A 20,116-nucleotide genomic window follows, 5' to 3' on the forward strand; every position below is an offset into this window, starting at 1 on the left:
GCTTCAAAAAATTTGAAAACATAATATAAATAACCATTTATTTATATATATAAAAAAGAAAACTTTCGACGAGGATGGGATTCGAACCCACGCGTGCAGAGCACAATGGATTAGCAGTCCATCGCCTTAACCACTCGGCCACCTCGTCTGTGAAACATCGCTGTTACGACAGCCAAAATGAACGTACCATTTATTACGAGTTCCTCATGTTATATTCCTGCACCTTCGAACCCCACGTAGTAACTACTAAATTAACACATCTTATTGCAACTTGGCATGTTAGCCTAGCTTCGATGGGAACGTACCTTCCTAGCTTAAACTAGCTAACATGCTAATGAGCCGAGTTAAAGTGCCGATAAGACTTTATAAATCTTGTGCAGAGGATGTAACCGTCCAATCCTTGCACACTTTTACAACCGAGCTCAAGACGACATTTGAGAACCCCGGTTAGAATTACATCGAGTAAAAAGTTAAGCTAAGTTAGCTTTAAGCAACGCTGCTAACGTTTGCTAGCTAGAACTTGTTGAACTGACGCGCTGCGCACTGAGTTTAATAACACAAACAGAAGTGTTACAGTAGCTGAAACCAGAGCACAAAACGTTGCGTAATGTTGACATAAAAGTTTATATTAAACAACATGAAAGCTGCACCTTATAATGCACACTAGGTGTAACAACCTTACCTGCGGCTGCAGCAGGAACAGTGGTTTACAATTACTGGGCGTTCGTCGCCATCTAGTGGTTGTGATTACAGGAGGGGTGAAAAATGAACATGTTTTATGTTTCCTTAATTAATAACAAAATGTCAAAAAAAACAAGCACTGAAGTCCCACAGTGTTTGTTAATCTAAAATCTGCCAGTCAAATTGTACAGCTTTGCAGCATATGGCTGGTTAAAACAGTGCAAAACAAGCATGGATGATTAGTGGGCTTAAATCAGATGATCATCAGATCAGACCTGATTACAGACACAGGGCAAAAACAAAATGCATGCATGATGCACGTGTATTAACACCCACCAATCAGTAACAGTTTTGAGTCAAAGTCCTTCAGTTACTCTTTACAGCCAGCAGACACCTCATTCAGTTCTAAAGGTCGGATGTCATCGGTGTGCACACTTAACCCGACACAGTTGACTGAGCTCGGAGACAGACAGTCGGCACGATGATGGAGAGAGTGCTGTTATTGTTTGGACTTGTGGTTCTGGCTGCCACAGTAAGTATGGATTCATCATTTACACACTGATATTAACTGCACAGTGACTTATACAGGTCTTGGTTTATACAGATACCAGTCCCCCCTGAAGTACATGGTATGTAAACAAAAAAACAAAACAAAAAAAGCATCTTCATTCAACATAAAAGTTTGGAAAGACTGATCTGATCTGCTGTATATGTTGCAGAGGTGTATGAGAATGGAGAAGATGAGAATCCTATCCTAAACATGGGTGAGATTAACTGTTTAATAAAATAAAATGAATAAAACGGTGTATTTATTCTGATGATGTTTGTGCTGCAGGTTCCGATGTGAACCTTGCTGAGGGGGACATTCTGATTCCTGTAAGTTGTAAATAAAACAGGCTAGCTGTCAATTAATTGCTGAAGTATGTATCTGATACTGAGATCGTTTTTATTGTGTGTTTTTATTAACCTTGGCGATGTCTATGATCATTTAAGTGTACACCCTGTTTATGCTGCAGAAAGGAAAGAATGCCCTGATGGACAAAAGGTACAGATGGAAGTTCCCCATCCCTTACATTCTGGGAGATGATTTGGGTGAGGGTCTTTAAACGCAGTACACTCTTAACTCTGTATTAAGTGTACCAGGAGGTATCTCGTCCAGGAAGCTTGACCTCCTGAGATGAGTTAAAATTTTTGACAACGGGACAAAATGTGTAACATTTTAGGAAAGGGCTAAGACTAATGTCCTGAAAAACTAAATATTTTGCCCCCCTCAGATCTGAATGCCAAAGGCTGCGTCTACCAGGCCTTTGAAATGTATCGACTCAAGTCCTGCATCGACTTCAAGCCTTATGAGGGAGAGAAGACCTACATCAAGTTTGAAAAGAGAGGAGGGTGCTTCTCCAGCGTTGGTGACCAGCAGACCGGTCAGATCCTGTCTTTGGGTCCAGGCTGCGACCACAAGGCGGTGATTGAACACGAGCTCCTCCACGCTCTGGGTTTTTATCATGAGCAGTCCCGCACGGACAGAGACGACTACGTCAACATCCATCTTGACCAGGTTTCACCAGGTGTGATCAGCCCCACCCCTGTCAATTTATTATAAGGAGAACTGTCATAAAATGTAAAGTCTCATCTATGTATATCTGTATTTGCTGCAGGACTCCAACACAACTTCAACAAATACAACGACGACTACATCACTGATCAAAACACAGCGTACGACTACGAGTCCATTATGCATTACAGGCCTTTCTCCTTCAATAAGAACGAATCCATCCCCACTATCACCACCAAGATCCCAGAGTTCTACAACATCATTGGTCAATACCTCGACTTCAGCAAGATGGACACTCTCCGGCTCAACCGGATGTACAACTGCTGTAAGTGTGTGTTGCCGCTGAATGTTAGCACATAAGTTCTTTATCCTCACCCCCTCTGTTACCCCAGCTGGCCCCCTGACCCTGCTGGATCAGTGTGCCTTTGAGTATGCAAGCATCTGTGGGATGATCCAGGCCTCCTCTGACGATGCAGACTGGGACCATACAAAGAGCAGCGTGGGTGAAGAGGACCACACTCTCCTGGGAAGATGCAGAGGTTCGACCATAATATAATCTTCAAAATGACTCTTTTACTGTCAGTTCAGACAAATGAAATTCAAAATTAAGTTGCATTCTTATATTTCCAGATGCTGGGTACTTTATGCACTTCAGCACCATGACTGGTAATACTGAGGAGTCAGCTTTACTGGAATCCAGAACCCTCTACCCCAAGAGGAAGCTTCAGTGTCTGCAGTTCTTCTATAAGATGACTGGAAGCCCCAAAGACAGGCTGGTGATATGGGTCAAGATGGACGACGGCACAGGCAACATTCGCAAAATGATGAAGATACACACATTCTATGGCATGTTTATATGGAAGATAACCAAACAAAGCAGTCACCTGGAATTTTCCAAATAGCTATAAAACATCTTTGCATGGAGGCAAATATTTTACATTTGTTTAGCTGCTCAGTCAGATAAAACGATATTCAAAGCAAGTTATTTCAAGGCATTGCTCAAATATAGTGTTAGACTGTTAATAACTGTGCAGGGAGTTAATATTCAGGACAGTCTGAAGGTTCGTAGGTTAGTAGCAGAAGTTGCTTACTGACAATTTCTCTGCAGGAGCAGCTAATCTTAACCAGACAGGGTTAAACTTGTGTTCTCAAGGCTTCCTTTTATTATGCTAAGCTAAGCTAATACTTTAATAATAATAATAATAATAATAATTTAATAATAAAGCAAATACTTTAACACAGAAACTCCCTGTGTGTGTGATGAAGTGCTGCTCCGGTCACACAGAAACCTTGAGACCTATACAAACAAGAAATGCCCACATTTGAAGTCTCCGAATGTCAAAATCTGTCTCCAGAGTTCGTCATCTTGTCCTTTCTTCTGTCCTCCAGCTGACTCTGACCACACATGGAAGATCGCCCACGTCCCAATGGAAGTAGGAGTGAAATTCCGCTATTCTTTCCAAGGCGTGCGGGGCGACCCCTCCACTTCCACCGGTGGCATCTACATTGACGACATCAGCCTGGCCGAGACCCGCTGCCCCAGCGCCGTGTGGAGGATCAAGAACTTCTCCAAACTGATGAAAACAGCGAAGCGTGATGCCGTTATTGACAGCCCTCCTTTCTACAGCCCTGAAGGCTACGCGTTCGGCGTACGCATTGTTCCCTTGTCCAGTTACACTGACTACACAGGAAACTACACCGGGCTGTACTTCCACCTGGCCAGTGGGGAGAACGACATGGTGATGCAGTGGCCTGCGGTAAACAGACAGGCCACGTTGGTGGTGATGGACCAAGACCCAGACATTAAGTTGAGGATGTCTACTGCTCGTAGTCTCACCACCGACCGGAGGCTGAGTAAGTCCTCTTTTGTTGGTTTATCCTGTCCATGGATCCTCTGTGATTTACTCTGTTTCTTTTAGCACCAGATGGAAACTTTTTCTGGGACAATCCCTCCAAGGTGGGGAAGTATGACCCCTCTTGTGACTGCTACAGAGGTCAATCATGGGGATGGAGGAACTTTATCAAACACTTTGACCTTCGGCGACGCAATTACCTGAAGAATGATGACCTCATCATCTTCATCGACTTTGAGGGTGAGCGGTCTGAGTAACATACCGACATAATGCAGCACATTTTCCAAAGAGATGCAGGAAATGATGAGTGACTGATTCTTTGCACACAGATATAACATCACTGATCAAAACTGAAGTCCCCATTCAGACACAGCACTAAAACCTGCAGGCTTTTATATTGTGATGAAGAGGAGGTAAGACATCAGACACGTTTACATTTCATTTACCATACTGCATCGTTTGAAATGTCGCATTTTATATTCTGCAGCACATGGAGCACGGATGAAGAAAAGCATGAAAAATTACTGCAGTATCACAATAATGATCATGATAGACAAAATGTGTATTTGTTATCGAATATGTACTTAAAATATATGCAGAATCACTGACATGTTTTCTTAATTAAAGCCTTTGAATCAGACTATTAAAGGACTTTGTTGTGTGTTTTCGCCTGTCATGGGAGCAGTTATATATAAATAGGACAACATGCTTTAATTTTATTATGCAATAAAGCATTTATTGCAACAATTATCACCATGAAGTAGATAGTTTAAATGTTAACCATTCTATGACCAGGCTGATACACAAAATTATCTTTTAAGCTGACTCACTCATAATTTTGGTCTCTGCCCTGGAGGGGTTGAGACATGGAGACAAAAGAGTGCTACAGTGCTTTGTTTGGTTAGGTTTTTGGTCAGATAGTAGAGAAGGGATCTGCCACACTTATTTAACAACACACAAAAACTGACAGTAAACACACCACTGCTCATTTTTTACTTGACAACAGTCAACAACAAATGATTAGATGAAACTACAAAGGCTGACATGGACATTAAACACCGTCACACTGTGCACAAAATGTTTAGCTTAAGAGTGGAGACATTAAGTGACGTGACCGTGGTGTAGTTGGTTGAATTTTTGTTTATTTTCTGCATAACCCAAAAGCAGAACAGGAAAGTCTATGTAAGAGGACTCCTTTTAAATGTGCCCTTCATGCTGTTTTATGATAAGTTTAATAATAAACCACTAAAGTAATTCTTTAATATCCACTGACATCTGCTGTGTTGACAGTTTATATTTAACAGCAAGGCTATGGTGAGATAAGTCAAATTAAATATGGATCCTTATCACCTAACCAATAGGCAACATAATCAGTTTATGGGTGTTTACACCAGTTCATATCACTCTCTCTCTCTGATCAGTCAGTTTTAGGAATGACACCAAGGACACGTGTGAAGTACCAGTTACTCATTAAAAACCATCATCCCGATCAAAGTTCCCCTGCAGCTGCTGCCTTTATGGGCATGTTTACAGCAGCGCTGGAGAAACTGTCTGAATATCGACATGGGCCCTGGAGGTATTTTGATGAAAACTGCCACACTGATCGGAGTCCTTGCGGTTCTGAAGGTAGGGAATTGTTCGGTGAAATCGTGCTGACACACAGGAACTGCTCAGGGGTTAAATGAAGAAACATGTCTTGTTGTGTGTTATAGGTACAAGCTGCTCCAACACCTACCGGTTAGTTTCTGTCATTTATTTATATGCACATAATACTGTGTATTATGCTTGCTAACAATACGTCTATGAACCAGGTGAGAATGCAGATGCAGGTGAACTGAGAGACGACATACCAGACATCAACAGAGGTATGCCGTTTGAGTCCTGATAGGCTGATAGATGCACCGTGGTTTTACACCGTCAGTTATATTTGAATGTATTTTCACATTTTCAGGTTTGAATCACCTGTTTCAAGGAGACATTGCTGTTCATGTAAGTGCAGTTTGTCCAGATTCTGCATTTTTTTTGTCCAAAGTATCCTCTAACATCCCTCAATGTGTCTTGTAGTCCAGCAGGAATGCAATCCTCGATCAGTCGAGAAGATGGAAGTTTCCCATCCCCTACATATTAACTGATTCTTTAGGTACGGTGTTCTCACTGGAACACACTTCTATCATAATCTGAGGAACGTGTGCTGATGTAGAAAATGATTTCTCCCATTTTAGAGCTGAACGCTAAAGGTGTGATCCTCCAGGCGTTTGAGGAGTACCGTTTGAGGTCCTGCGTGGACTTCAAGCCCTACGAGGGAGAAAGCAGCTACATCTCCTTCACTAAGCTGGACGGGTGAGTCAGGACGGATGTTGCTCAACTTTATGGGACACAGTCATCAAACTAGAGGCGTTAAAGAACCAAAGATTAGGAAGTGCTGATAAATGATAGTTAAAGCTTAATACAGCAACACCTCAGGTTGATGAAGTTCTTCTATTTTAACGACCCAGGTGCTGGTCTTATGTTGGAGATGACAGAGTGGGACAGAATGTGTCTATTGGGGCTCGCTGTGACACTAAGGCCATTGTGGAGCACGAGCTCCTCCACGCTCTGGGCTTCTACCATGAGCAGTCTCGCTCCGACAGAGAAGACTACGTTAAAATCTGGTGGGACCAGATTGAAGACGGTGGGTTGATTTATCTTTAACACCACCCTTGGCAGTTTTGTGTTGGCTTCTTCTCTCAGCCCAATTATTCAGATAAATCACCCAACAGGTTTTACAGTTTCTTTACACTGTTGTGTGAACGTGTGAAGTTTGAGTCGGTTATTCTCTCCTCACAGGGATGCAGCACAACTTCAACAAGTACGAGGACGACTTCATCACCGACCTGAACACGCCCTACGACTATGAATCCATCATGCACTACAGACCGCTGTCCTTCAACAAGAACGAGAGCATCCCAACAATCACCACCACCATACCGTACTTCAATGAGATCATTGGCCAGCGGCTGGACTTCAGCGCAGTGGACATCACCAGGCTCAACCGCATGTATGACTGTGGTGAGTGCTTCCTGTCCTGGTTAGCATTCTGTATGCATTATAAGCTTTTTAGCCTGTTTTATCATAGGCTTGGTGTTTAGGCCTCTACTTAGTTAGCAATAAACCCACATGACTCCATCAAATGGCAACCGAGATGACATTAAAAATAGTTATACCTCAGAGATCTTAGTTTATCTGTTTGACTAGGCAAAACTCGACTGAATGAATCAAATGAAAGCTTATGCTAACTCTTGGTAGCTATCCTGTTGCAGCAAACACCCATACTCTCCTGGACCAGTGCTCCTTTGAGCTGATCAACATCTGTGGAATGATCCAGAATGAGGAGGACACTGCAGACTGGGTTCAGACGCTGAGCAGTCCTACAGATGTAGATCACACTCTGGCAGGACGCTGCAGAGGTGCTGGGATTAGTTTGTATTTGACGAACATAAAATGTCAATCAGACATCATGTACTGACAGCACTGCGTCTCTTTTTAGATTCAGGCTACTTCATGAAGTTTGACACATCGTCCGGTGCAGTTGGCAGCAGTGCACTGCTGGAGTCACGAATCCTCTACCCTACCAGAGGTGAACAGTGCCTGCAGTTCTTCTATAAGATGACTGGGGCTGCTGGGGACAAGCTGGTAGTATGGATTAGGACAGATGATGGGACGGGGTCTGCACGCAGCATCAAGAAGATCCACACCATCACAGGTATCCTTCACTATAATACTGACTATAAAATACACACAAGACAAGTTAACCACCCGTATTTGTGTCTCAGGTGATGGAGATGATGCCTGGAAAATAGCCCATGTGACTCTGAGGGTGACAGAGAAGTTCCGCTATATCTTCCAAGGACTCAGAGCATCATCCAACTCCTCGGGCGCCATCTTAATCGATGACATCACTCTCACTGAGACCATTTGCCCCAGCGCTGTCTGGCAAATTCACAATTTCACTGGCATTCTCGCCACCAATCCCGCTGGCAGTCCACTTAAAAGCAAATGCTTCTACAACTCAGAGGGCTACTCATTTGGCATCAGTGTTTACCCAAATGGCAGAGACGCTGCATTCTCAGACTACGTCGGCATGACGTTGCACCTCTGCAGTGGGGAAAATGATGGAGTGATGGAGTGGCCAGCCGCAAACAGACAGGCCACAATTGTTGCAATGGATCAGGACCCAGACGTTAAACTGAGGATGTCCTCTACCAGGAGCTTCACTACAGGTAAACAGAAAAATGGCAGGGTCACAGTTGTCATAGTAAGGTGCCAGAGACTGACTTTGAAAGGCTCAGTTCTAGTCACATGCTCCGGGTAATTTTTAACAGCTCTGCTTTTCACTCCAGACACTCATGCCCGCTGGAACAAACCTACAGCCACATCAGGAGCAGTGTGGGATGACAGCTGCAAGTGCTACCGCAGTGAGGACTATGGCTGGAGCACGTTCATTTCTCACAAGCATCTGCACAGGAGGAGCTTCCTCAAAAACGACGACCTCATCATTACCGCTGACTTCGATGGTGAGGATTATCGGCTATTTTACTTAACCATACAGGACTGTTCTTTTTATTTAAACGCTGTTTTGATGATTAGATTTGACACACCTGATCAAGACTGAGGTCCCCATCCAACTGGCCACGCCCAGCAAAGATGTCACAGATGAGAAGGTGGAAGAAAAGGTGGAGGAGAAGGTGGCAATGGCTCCAAAACACAGAGAAGCACGTGCTGCCGACCCCTGTCACCCTAACCCGTGTTTTAATGGAGGCCAGTGTGTGGAGAGTGAGGGGGAGGCCTCCTGCAGGTGTGTGTTTCTGGTTATTTATGTCTGTATGTATGCTGTGCCACCCACAGGTTTCCTAAAAGCATCGATAGCATGAAGTCCACCTAAAGCCCGGCTAGCGACCTGTTTTGAAAACAAAGCAACCATAGTGCACATTTCAAAGCCTTAGAGGTTCCATTATATGTCTCCAGACTGTGTTTTTAAAGTTTTGTCTTAAATCAGCATGATTTTCTGATCCTACCACATATACTTCATTCACCTTCATACATCTGGTCTTTAACCCCAAATGGTTGGTTACCTTTCAGCGCCTCTAGCCAACAACACACTCCCCACATAACCTCATCAAATCGATCTGCTGTTTTTTCTTTTTTTTTGTTAGATGTGCAACCAGCCAGGCCACCTACTACACAGGTAAAAGGTGTGAGAAGGTGAACATCGACAGAAGCCTTCTGGGAGCTCTGATTGGTGGGGCAGCAGGAACTGTGGTTCTGACACTGGCCATTTTCACCATCATCAGGAGAGCTCAGTGAAACACACTTTAAGGGACCCGTGTGAGGTCACAAGACGCCAAGGTGCCATGGTGGACGTCATCGCATGCATAAATGATAAGGTTTTCAGCGATGATAGGGGAAAACACCATGAAACTTTAACAGTATAGCAAACGCTATTCACTGTATTTTGGTTGTATTATATGTAATTGTGTAGATTGAAATTGTTAAAAAAATGTCAACAATAAAAATTCAAGTTTAAATATTCTTTAATTCTGTTTTAATATATATATATTTTGGTTATACAATAGTGTACAGTGTATGATAAACAGTGCAAATTTACAGACCCTCATACATTTAGCAAACAACAGCATACTTTGTTCTACAGTATATACAGTCAGCAAAGATACAGTATTAAGTGACTAATTATTTGTTTTTACAAAAAAGAATTTTAAATAAACAATAATTATAATAATAATAACAGCTTCCTATAATCTGACACTCAGCACTTGCTCTACCACTCATCACTGTTCTATCTAAATAGTTTCAATAAAAGAATTTCCCCTCGGGGATAAATGAAGGAATTCTGATTCTGATTCTGATAACAAACCTTGTTTCAGGACAACCATCTGTCTAGGAACTATATTCTAACACACTCAAATTCTGACATGTGTTATCGTGCAGGACAGCGGTGAAGCCGCACAGATGAGTTTCTGTCTGCAAAGGAGAGAACACTGTGTTTACATAACATTATACTACACTGAAGTCACAGGGAGCTCTGATGTCCCGGTTTTTTGTCCTAACACTTAAATGCAGCATGCATTTCTGGAGTCTAAAAACGACATGTGCAGATGATCAGGTGGTCCGTACCGTACACACACACACACCACACAAATACTTTAACACGTGTGTGTGTGTGTGTGTACGCACAGGCAGTTAAAATCTGACAGTAAAATCTATGTATTGTTCTGTTTGCGTAATGGTTTTGCATGTATTCAAACTCCTTGGTATGAACACATTTGTGAATCAAAATTATGCAGAAATAATGCCAGACAGTGCAGCAGTGACGTGTATCAGGACTGACCTGTGTTCATTTGTCCTTGGTGTATGCAGTTGAAGTCAAATTCTTTGTGCTGTCGCTGTTTCCTTTGGATTTTCCCTGAAAGGAGACAAAAAAAAATAACAATATGTTTCTGTGTGTCATTTCAAAATGGGCCCAGTTGGTGTGTACGTACCGTTATCATCCTAATGAGCTCATCTCTGACCTGATGGTTATAGCAGATATATTACTTTAGAAATCACATATTAAACTGAACATTCCAGAGATTACAGACACTGTTAAAACACTGGTACCTTCTGTTCAGCAAAGCATGCTGTAAGGAAAATGAAAAGACCCTGCAAGAGAAGAACATTCAGAGTTACGTTTTTTTGTTTTGTAGATATTTGAAATATTCATTTCAAACTACATTTGATGTTTATGTCGAATCACAACATTTTGTGCATACAGAGTGTTAAAATGTGCTGCACAGAACAGCTGTTGAAGGCAGGTTTGGTGACTTGCATGTAGCTTTTGGATAGCAGTGGCTCAGCTTCACATATTTAATTAAATATGTATTTAGTATCTGATCTTTTAAATTCTTTGAAAGTGGGTTCCAGCCCATACTTCTCCCTAATTCATGCACCCACATGTCTTTGCATAATCAAATGCATGATACCATGATATTTATTTTAGAAGTTATTCTACATGCAAAATGCTAAAATTCTGCACACATGGGTGCAAAAAAGGAAGCCATGATTTACTCTTTCACAACTTCCTACAGTTGATGTGGAAAATAGAGCAAAAAAATATATAAACATCTATATATTTTTTCCTATAATAGTTAACACCTAAACATGGAGAGATGGGAATAGCAATGATTACCCAAAAAATAATGACCTGGACCTTTGCATTCCTCATAACAGCATTCTGTTTGGTGCGTATGCTGTGCTCAGATTACCTGGAAGGAGTTGAGGATGGTGAAACTGTAGCTGACAAAGAAATGCAACTCGTGGGAGGGTTCCAGCGTGAAGACGAAGTAACCAATGACCCATGTGATTCCAAAAACAGGCGTGAGAAAGACCACCACTTTAAGAATGCTTTTGGCTGTTTCCTTGTCGTCTGTTTTGCTGCTGTCAGGAACTGAGGACTTCATCAGAGTCACGATGACGACAACCATGGAGAAGAGATTTGTCAATATTATGACCCCAGCAGGTAGGAGAAAGGCATGCAGGGAGCCTTTCAGAATCCCCTCGTACACTAACCAGCATTTTGTCTTGTCGTAGTATTCCCTTTTGGTGTATTTGCTGTACACATAGCTGCATCCCACAATTATTATTGGGCAGACATAGCCTACGATGCTGGACAGGAACATAAAAACTCTTTTCCTCAGCGGGCTGAAGACAAAGATAAGCTGATGGACGAGCATGATGCTCAAACACAGCATCCAGCAGAACATGGCCAAGTAAAGGAGATGCTTACACACAGTGAAAGCCAGGCACATGCTCTCACTGAGTTTATCAGGAAAGGAGGAGGCCAAGAAACTACAATCAGCCAACAGGCGGAACACAGCGATGTTCACCACACATGTGTGCCGAAAATGTGAAAGGTTGCTCTTGACTACAGCTGACCACACAAGAGCCTCGATGAGGAGGAAGATCAGCAAGGAACAAATGGACACACCAAGGCCCACATAAGTGATGAAGTCGAGCTCCGGGGTGGAAACATCCGTCTTGGACATGAGGACGGAGAATGAAGTCAAGTGGTTGCACACACAGACTGAGCGGTTACCATCAGTTTTGTTGAGGGTGCATCCTTCCTTCGACCACTCATTTAACGTCGTGTTCCAGAAGACACAGAAAGATTCATTGTTTTTTTGCGGCTTATCATTGGGGAAGTCCATTTTAATCACTATAGTTGAATCACTTCCGTTCTCCAGTGTGGCTGATAACAAGAGGGGATTAAGCTCAGACCTCGGGAAGTTGTTCTTTAATTTATTCATTAGATTTTTTACTCCCACTGTCTTCATTATTCCGGATGTCTTGTTTAGATTTACATTGATGTCAAATACGCTCACGTTACAGTCGCTGCTTGTGCAGAATTTGAGGTCCAAGTTTGGACTTTGGAAGTCCTTGCTGTTGTTGATCTTGATGTTCTTCACCAGACCCTCCATAGACTCGAGGTACTTGGCTGACATGTTATGACGAACAGTCTCATTTACCTCACCCCAGGTTGAGTTCAACATATTGCTCGCTGCTTTAACAAAATTCTGAAACAGGAACAAAACAAAACACAGTTTTAGCTCAAATCTAGAGTACAAAAAATCTCCACGCCATACCTGAGAATCTGATATATATAGAGACAAGAAGTAGAATTTTAAAAATATTTTTTAAAAACTTGTTGCTCACAGGAAGGACTTCCTCTTTTATGACGACAGTTTGTGATGCACTGGCCATGGTGTTCAGAATGTTGATGGAAGCACCGATGTCAGCTATACTGTTGGCATCAGAACGGGATGTAGAGCTGTTCTTAAGTCCTTCAAAGATATCCATGGCAACTTCTTGGGTAGCCCCTAGTCCCTTGAGGAAGTCCTAGAAAATAAAAAGTTTGGTGTTGAGGACAAAAATGTTACTGAGTGGCTTAAAAATATTAAAAGTATATCGAGGAACCTTTGTTTCCCCCTTCTGGCAGTGAGAGAAATGACACAATAGAGCATCTATTGGCACTGCACAGAAATAATGGATTACTGTACTGGAATTGTGAAGGGATTTTCCAGGGATTCCTATGATTTTTTTAGATTATAAGAGTGCACAGTTTTGTCATTAATTGGAGAATAAAAGCTCTCTGTAGGTTTTCCAAAAAGCTTGTAGTTCCAGAAACTTGCACATATTGTTTTCCAGACTACTTGGACAAAGAGTAATTTTCCTTTTGTATTAACTCAACTTGTGTACTTAACTGTATTTAGTTTGTTAGAGAATGATCAAATGTAGATAAATGAAGTGTATGAACATATAGACTATTTACTGATTGTAGACTGTTCACAGATCTAAACTTAAAAGCTTAAAGGGTATTATGAACAATTCAACTGATTGATCTTTGGGGCTAAAGTATAATTTTTTTTTTTTTACATTTTTATGGTATTGATTTATTTATTCAGCTATAACTGGACAGTCTGTACAACTCTCTTTATTCTGTTTGCTACACTATGACCATGAGGCATAATAGAATAAGCCATGCAGCTCTAAATGGTTGCATTTTGTGCACCATTTAACAGCCTCACATATGGTTGTGTTTATATTATGGTTATGTTTACAGTGTTTAAATCCTTGCAGTAACTTTGCAGGTGGAACCATCAGTGCGTCCTTCGTCAGACAGAACCTGCGGTGTTGTAAGAACTAAACCTCTACTCACCTCTGCTGCATTTTTAACGTTGTTCAGCTGTTGGTCGATGCATTCAGTGTACACCTTCTGCCAGTCAGGGCCATTGCAGGTGCGAGATATAAAGCCGACACGGCCGGGTGAACATGTTCGATTAAACACCGTCACTCCCTTTGGGGTTTGTGGCCAGCGTTGTCCATCTACATCTTCTGCCTTGCAAGATGTATCAACGACTTAGAAAAAAAGAAGAAATTTGAATTATAAACACAGTATTTCATGATCATATTTTCAATAAATTAAAGGTTTAATTACTGTTTTTCTTTAAAGAATTAAATACCAAGGAGTTTGGGGATCGGCACAGTTGCAGTTTTTCCTTGTCCTTTCCTGTTTTGAAAAGTAACAGAAACTGTAGCCTCTTTTGAGTCACATATGACCGCAGCCTCTGTGCTGTAGACGATGTTTGGTCCATCTGTAACAAAAGTCGATTGTTAGCTCTGATGCACTAATGATGACTTTTTTGAGCAAATGTAATTTTGTGTTAAAGATATCGATCAAAGAAAATCAAATAAGATTTGTCTTACTAATGGAACTTTTGTTGTTTTTTGTTGTTGGTGTCCACACAACTGTATAATTCTCTTTGCTTCGTAGAACTGTAGCAGTGATGTAGGCCGACTGCTGTTCTCCCTTTGAACAGTCCACAATGAGAGGCTGAACTTCCATGGTAATCACATCAGGCAGCAGAGCCACGTTCAGGTCGGCCTTGGCTGTATGCCTGATTGTCCCATTGGTAAATCCACACTCGTATGTGCCTGCGGGGAACATGCTATAGATTAAAAAATCACTTTGTCTGAGTTCCACACTGTCTTCAGCAACATGACCTTAGAACACATTAAAGACACACTCACACTGAAAACCGTGAGGCTACAGTAGAACTGTATTGTTCCACTACATAAGATGCCTGTTTTAAGCCTGAATAACACTTAGCTTATGGCTCTTACCAAACCTTGTACCAACAGAGCTTGGTCAATATTTAGTAAATATTCTGACTGCTGAATGATCCGGTGTACACTTGCCTTCCCAGATGCCCGTCAAATTTTTAAGTGTAACTGCAATACAAGACTTGTAGTCCGTTGTGGCACAGATAGAGTTCAGTTGGACCACAATGCCATTGTTGAGCTCAAAGCGCTTCTCTTGCCTGCTCATGTACCAGGCAGCGCTGCCTGTTGCTTCTTCAAATGTGCATTTCAGCTCTGGTGTGGACATATAGCACACCGAGGTGGTTGGGACCTCTATGTTGACCATTCCTGTACAAATAATGCAAAATAAGCACAAAGAAATGTAAACAGATTTTTATAAGGGAATATTAAACATCATGTCCTTGCCTGTTTTTACCCCCAACCTGGGACTAAACTTTAAAAAACATCAGTCAAATTCTGAAATTCTGAAATTCTGTGTAGTCACCCCACACTAAAGTGGAGGTAAAATGTGCCGTGGAGTGCCTGACCAAGCCGCTCTGCATGTGATGCAGAATGAAACCACACTGGATGTGATCAAGTGACAAAATTAGCACAAAGTACAGTGGCTCATGGAAAGTCCCTTAAAGTAAATACAGAATGATCATAAATTGAAATCAGAATAATAAAAAAAATAACACTGATTACTAACCAAGAGTGTCGACAAAAATTTGAACACCAGCACCAAGAGCAGCTGTCAGGCTGGTAATCACTTCTTGAAGCTTGGACGTGTCTACTCTGACACTGACAGCTGAATTAAACTCAATGATGGTGGGGTCAGAGGCTCTGGAAAAGAAAGGGGCGATTAAAGAGAGATAAATATTAAAGTGTTTAGAATAAACATTACATTTACACATTGTGTAATGAGTGTGAAACACATTAGAAAGCACTTCAAAAAATATACACTACTTCCCACATGCAGCCTTACAGACAACAGGAGCAGCACAAAAAGACTCTCCTCTGAGTGCATTCGTACGCTGGACGGTATAGTTTAATCTGCTTCATTGATTGGTGTGTGTGTGTGTGTGTGTGTGTAGGGGGATGAATGGATTCAAATAAAATGCAACCTTTAACTGTACAATATAATACCTGGGCCCGGTTACATTCACAGTCTGCAGGCCATTCAGTGTCTCAAAGGAGTTCTTCACCTTTGAATGAAATGAACATACAATCAATATTCATGTGTCTCTGTGAGACACACTGTGATGAGTGTGTAATATACAGTTTGGCCTTTGGATGCATCCCAGCGGATTGAAGTGCCTGTGTAGATAGATCCATTGATGACAACTGTGTAAAATTGCAAACAATCCAGACGTCAACAACAAGCACATATCGACTTAAGGTAAAAACAAAGTAAAACCTAACAGCTAACATCAGGGTACTTACCTTCCACTTTGTCCACACACAGTGGTGTGACCATGGACACACTCTGTCTGCAAGTAGTCTCACGGCAGCAGTTGTATTTGTAACACACCTCGTTGCTCCAAGCGTACCCAGTAGAGCAGTTGCAGCTGGTTTCGTCTCCAATGACGAGGCACTCTGAAACAAAAGAAGCACTCCGTGAATAGGTCAGCGTCCAGGGCTGGCCTAAGCCTTTATGGGGCCCTAAGCAAAATTTCATACCACAACCTCAGCATCAAATGCTTCATCATCCTATAGGCTGCACTGTGTTTAATACCCGCTGCTGAATGTGTAAAATCATCTTGTTTGTATTAATCAATGTTATTTTTTTTTATTTTATCATGGACTTTTAGTGCTCTTGAGGGACCTAAGTGGCCACATATTTCACATAATGCCTTGGGCCGGCCCTGTCAGCATCACACTTTGAATGGTCCATCAGTCCAGGTCTTGTTTAAAAGTTCCTTTTGGTGTTTCACATAGCTGCTGACTTTTATTTATTAAACCCAGACCATGATCTTTCTCCAGATTCCTCCCAGTCTGTTATTAAGAAGGTTTAAAGATGTGTCTCAAGCAGACGATTGGAAAGCTAGACTGGAAATGTAGTCAGCAAACTGTACATTGTTACTAATCAATTTTTAAACATATTCAATTTAAATGCTCTTCTCGTGTCACTTCTAAAAAGCCTAATCGACATAATCTCAAGGTGCTTTACTGAAACCCAGAGCCTGAACCCCTGAGCGGGTAGAAAAACTCCCTTTTAACAGGAAGAAACCTTGAGCAGGACCTGGCTGATAAGAGAGGAGGAGAAGAAGAGGAGGGAGACAGGACAGGGAGGATGAAGGAGACAGAGAGCGAGAGAGAGAGGAACAAACATGCAGCAAACATCATACAGAGAACAAACATGACAGGTTGTTATACTGTTATAATGCCCCCCTGGCAGCGTCGGCCTAATGCAGCGTAGCTATGATAAAGATTAAAGGCTAAGCCTCAGTGTGCTAGTCTATCTGTGTAGCTGGATGTAACTGATCCACTTCATTTGTATGTTGTCACTTCTTCTAATGGATCACTTTCCCCTAAGGACACCAAACCCTGAGGTCCAGTTCATGATCACATTTGTTTGAAAGCTTTTCTCAAACTTTCGTTGCTTCACTTTAAAATCAGCCATATGAAGATAAACCTATATGAAACAATACCTGCCACCAGTGAGTTTGTGAGGGTCACAGTGTAGTTTGTCCCGCCTGCACCCGTCACCCAGAGGGAGCTTGTTCCATTCAGAAGTGTGAGGATGAACTGGGCATCCAGCGTGGTGTTGCTCTCCACCATCAGCTCAGCAACGTAGACATCTTTAATAACAGCAAATAATATTTTATATCATATATTATATCATTTCTCTTTTTTGGTGACAGGAGCGTGTCAAGATTTAAAGTAAATAAACAAATAAATAAAATTCTCTGCCTGGCGTCACCAGGGCGATCCTGCTCAATTTTCCTACAATGCAGTGTTGTGTAAAGTGCCTCACCTTCTGCAAAGACCTGCAACAGGCAGACCAGGCAAACAGCATAGTTAGTCCACTTAAGCACAATTCAATCAACATTTGGTCCTAAATGTCTATGAATATATTAACTGATATAAATATGTAAATGTAGTTTATTGTCACATTACACTGAGGAGGATTCGTACCTGAGAGTAGGTGTACGCAGCTGCAATCATAAACATTAGCAAAATGGAATGCATTCTTAACCTGGGGGCAAAGAAACATACCAGAGTACCATCAATTAAACACTCAAATGCATGTTGATGAAGATTCTCAGTCATCCAGGTCATAATTCGCAGAGAAGATTGAAGCAAGGCTTCTGGAGTTTTTTCTTGAAGACGTTTCGCTGCTCATCCAAGCAGCTTCATCAGTTCTGAAGACGATCTGAGTAACTGACGAAGCTGCTGGGATGATCACGTCCGGACTCCTTGCTTCAACTCAACAAACATGGACAAACATGCACACCAAACCAAGCACAGAATGGTAAGATATCCCTTAGTTCTGATCTGACCAGAAACCGCTTCCCTCTTTGTACTAAAATGAAGGATGCTGTTTATGTGTAGTTCTTAAACTTGTTCTACTGCCTCCTACCGTACATACATAAACTAAAGAACATGACTGGCTGCTTTGCACAGCACACTGTCGCTACAGACGCATTAATATCATAGAAAATCCACACACACAAAAAAAAATCATGTAAATCTAAGGTAGCTGCATCATATGTGTGACCAAACCCAACACATCTATAATTATAGTGCAGGCTTGTTGATATACATGAATATTCATAAGGATCATGAGCTTTAAGGCTAATTTACAGGTTCTATTATGCCCGTTCAAAATATGTTAATAATGTGACTGTGGCTGAGAATCAGTTAAGTCCGTCTCTTCAGTTCTAATATGTGTAAATGCAACTAATATGGCCACACACAAGTAGTGTGTCTTTAATAGCAGAATATAGCTTCAACTATTTACAAACAGCAGAACAAACCATCCATGTGTGTTCTCACAGGGTCTCATTAAAAATAAAATAATCCTCAATATATTTTCATTTGTCGTCTTATCAACGATCTCAATAGCAGCTGGTTTAAGTTTAACTGTGAGCCTTTGGGGATTATTTGATGTTTTTTTTTCCTAAGGCCTTGTTTTTTCTGATGTGAGCTCAAATTGAGTTAGGATAACTAGTTTGCATCAGCTTTGCATTGGTGCTCTGAATACAAACACTGGCTTGTTTTTTTTTACTGCTTCTTGTAACAGTGCACTGTTCATTCCTGTATGCCCAGTATGGTCAAAAGCCTGTGTATGTGGCACTGCTTGTGCCCACATCATTTTCATGTGGCTGCAGGCGTCTTTTTTTGTTCATTGTTATATTGAATAAAAATAGGATTTTAGCAACCAGCTGGTTTTATGAATCTAAGACACACAATGTATACAGTAAAACTGCTCAAATTCAACCCCCTCTGCACTGCATTTTCTCAGCAAATCACTCAGTTACTTACTGTGATTCTTCACAGCCACTTCATTTATGAATGGTGGAATGTAGTCCACCTTGATGATATCACAAAGTAGTGCGTTATCTGGCCCTAACCCACAGAACCAGTTCCTACAGACAGAGGATGAAAAGGTCCTTACCATATGTAGACCAACACACAGCGGTGTATCCCTTCAAGCACTGACACACCATTTAGACAGTTTAACTATTGACACCTAATACCTTAATATTTTAATACACATTAATATTCAAACTTTTCTTTTTTTAGGGAAGAAAATACACACACACACACGCACAAACATGTGTGTTTGTATATATATTTGTTTGTTTTTAATTAAATAAAAATTAATAAAATAAATGAAATGTTCTTACCTTGCCTCTACACTGTACAAAAAGAAGGCCAAATTGTCAAATTTTACAGCAGTTTCCAAGCAGGCGTCTGGCAGCAGCTCACATCTATCAGGTGTTCATCAGAATCAGAGTCAAACTAATCTGACACACACACTGCATCAGACTGTACTGCGAGGAGGATGTGTGTGTGTGTGTGTGTGTGGGGTGGGGGTGGGGTGGTGGGGGGGGGGGTGGAGGTGTTACGGAACACACTGATGCTCTGCATTGTGTCGAAAGGGCCATTTGCATTGATGCCATGTCTCCATGCCAGCCAGACTAGTCAGAATATGTACAGGCCCTGCCCGCTTTCCATGAACATTTGTCTACCAAATCCATCTTTTCCTTCAGGCCATAGAGCAGCTGCCTGCACAGATGTTAGCCTTTGAAGGAATGTACATTCTGTTTTCTGTATTTTTGGAAAAAGCATCTCCCACTCTAGACATCACACACACACACACACACACCACATTTCATTGCCTCCAATT

At 41.6% G+C, this 20,116-nt stretch overlaps 3 protein-coding genes and 1 non-coding gene across 4 annotated transcripts; 2 read left to right on the forward strand and 2 right to left on the reverse strand.

The window, feature by feature from the left end:
- Window positions 1-66: 66 nt before the first annotated feature.
- Window positions 67-148, reverse strand: trnas-gcu (transfer RNA serine (anticodon GCU)). The gene has a single exon. It is a non-coding gene; the product is annotated as a tRNA-Ser (tRNA).
- Window positions 149-1,079: 931 nt separating this feature from the next.
- mep1a.1 (meprin A, alpha (PABA peptide hydrolase), tandem duplicate 1) lies at window positions 1,080-4,681 on the forward strand. Its single transcript, XM_028397376.1, has 13 exons — window positions 1,080-1,213; window positions 1,286-1,310; window positions 1,401-1,445; window positions 1,517-1,557; window positions 1,698-1,773; window positions 1,956-2,249; window positions 2,340-2,561; window positions 2,629-2,775; window positions 2,867-3,082; window positions 3,626-4,090; window positions 4,156-4,329; window positions 4,419-4,502; window positions 4,577-4,681. The coding sequence occupies exons 1-12, from the start codon at window positions 1,163-1,165 to the stop codon at window positions 4,466-4,468; spliced, it is 1,806 nt and encodes a 601-aa protein (XP_028253177.1). The 5' UTR covers window positions 1,080-1,162; the 3' UTR covers window positions 4,469-4,502; window positions 4,577-4,681.
- A 901-nt stretch (window positions 4,682-5,582) lies between these two features.
- On the forward strand, window positions 5,583-9,656 carry mep1a.2 (meprin A, alpha (PABA peptide hydrolase), tandem duplicate 2). Its single transcript, XM_028398213.1, has 14 exons — window positions 5,583-5,715; window positions 5,802-5,826; window positions 5,901-5,954; window positions 6,041-6,078; window positions 6,154-6,229; window positions 6,312-6,429; window positions 6,585-6,760; window positions 6,916-7,137; window positions 7,389-7,535; window positions 7,616-7,831; window positions 7,902-8,348; window positions 8,469-8,642; window positions 8,716-8,923; window positions 9,282-9,656. The coding sequence occupies exons 1-14, from the start codon at window positions 5,653-5,655 to the stop codon at window positions 9,430-9,432; spliced, it is 2,115 nt and encodes a 704-aa protein (XP_028254014.1). The 5' UTR covers window positions 5,583-5,652; the 3' UTR covers window positions 9,433-9,656.
- An 89-nt stretch (window positions 9,657-9,745) lies between these two features.
- On the reverse strand, window positions 9,746-19,715 carry adgrf3b (adhesion G protein-coupled receptor F3b). The gene is made up of 19 exons (XM_028398209.1): window positions 19,614-19,715; window positions 19,249-19,352; window positions 17,899-17,959; window positions 17,738-17,750; window positions 17,412-17,561; window positions 16,204-16,356; window positions 16,040-16,104; window positions 15,907-15,965; window positions 15,470-15,603; window positions 14,878-15,108; window positions 14,386-14,613; window positions 14,142-14,273; window positions 13,838-14,037; window positions 12,835-13,017; window positions 11,388-12,695; window positions 10,744-10,785; window positions 10,626-10,655; window positions 10,475-10,549; window positions 9,746-10,107 (listed from the first exon to the last, which is right to left on the reverse strand). Exons 3-18 carry the CDS (start codon window positions 17,950-17,952, stop codon window positions 10,481-10,483), a joined length of 3,051 nt encoding a protein of 1,016 aa, XP_028254010.1. The 5' UTR covers window positions 17,953-17,959; window positions 19,249-19,352; window positions 19,614-19,715; the 3' UTR covers window positions 9,746-10,107; window positions 10,475-10,480.
- Window positions 19,716-20,116: the final 401 nt, after the last annotated feature.

This window comes from Parambassis ranga, chromosome 24, assembly GCF_900634625.1.
Source record: "Parambassis ranga chromosome 24, fParRan2.1, whole genome shotgun sequence".
Classification (NCBI taxonomy): Eukaryota; Metazoa; Chordata; class Actinopteri; family Ambassidae; genus Parambassis; species Parambassis ranga.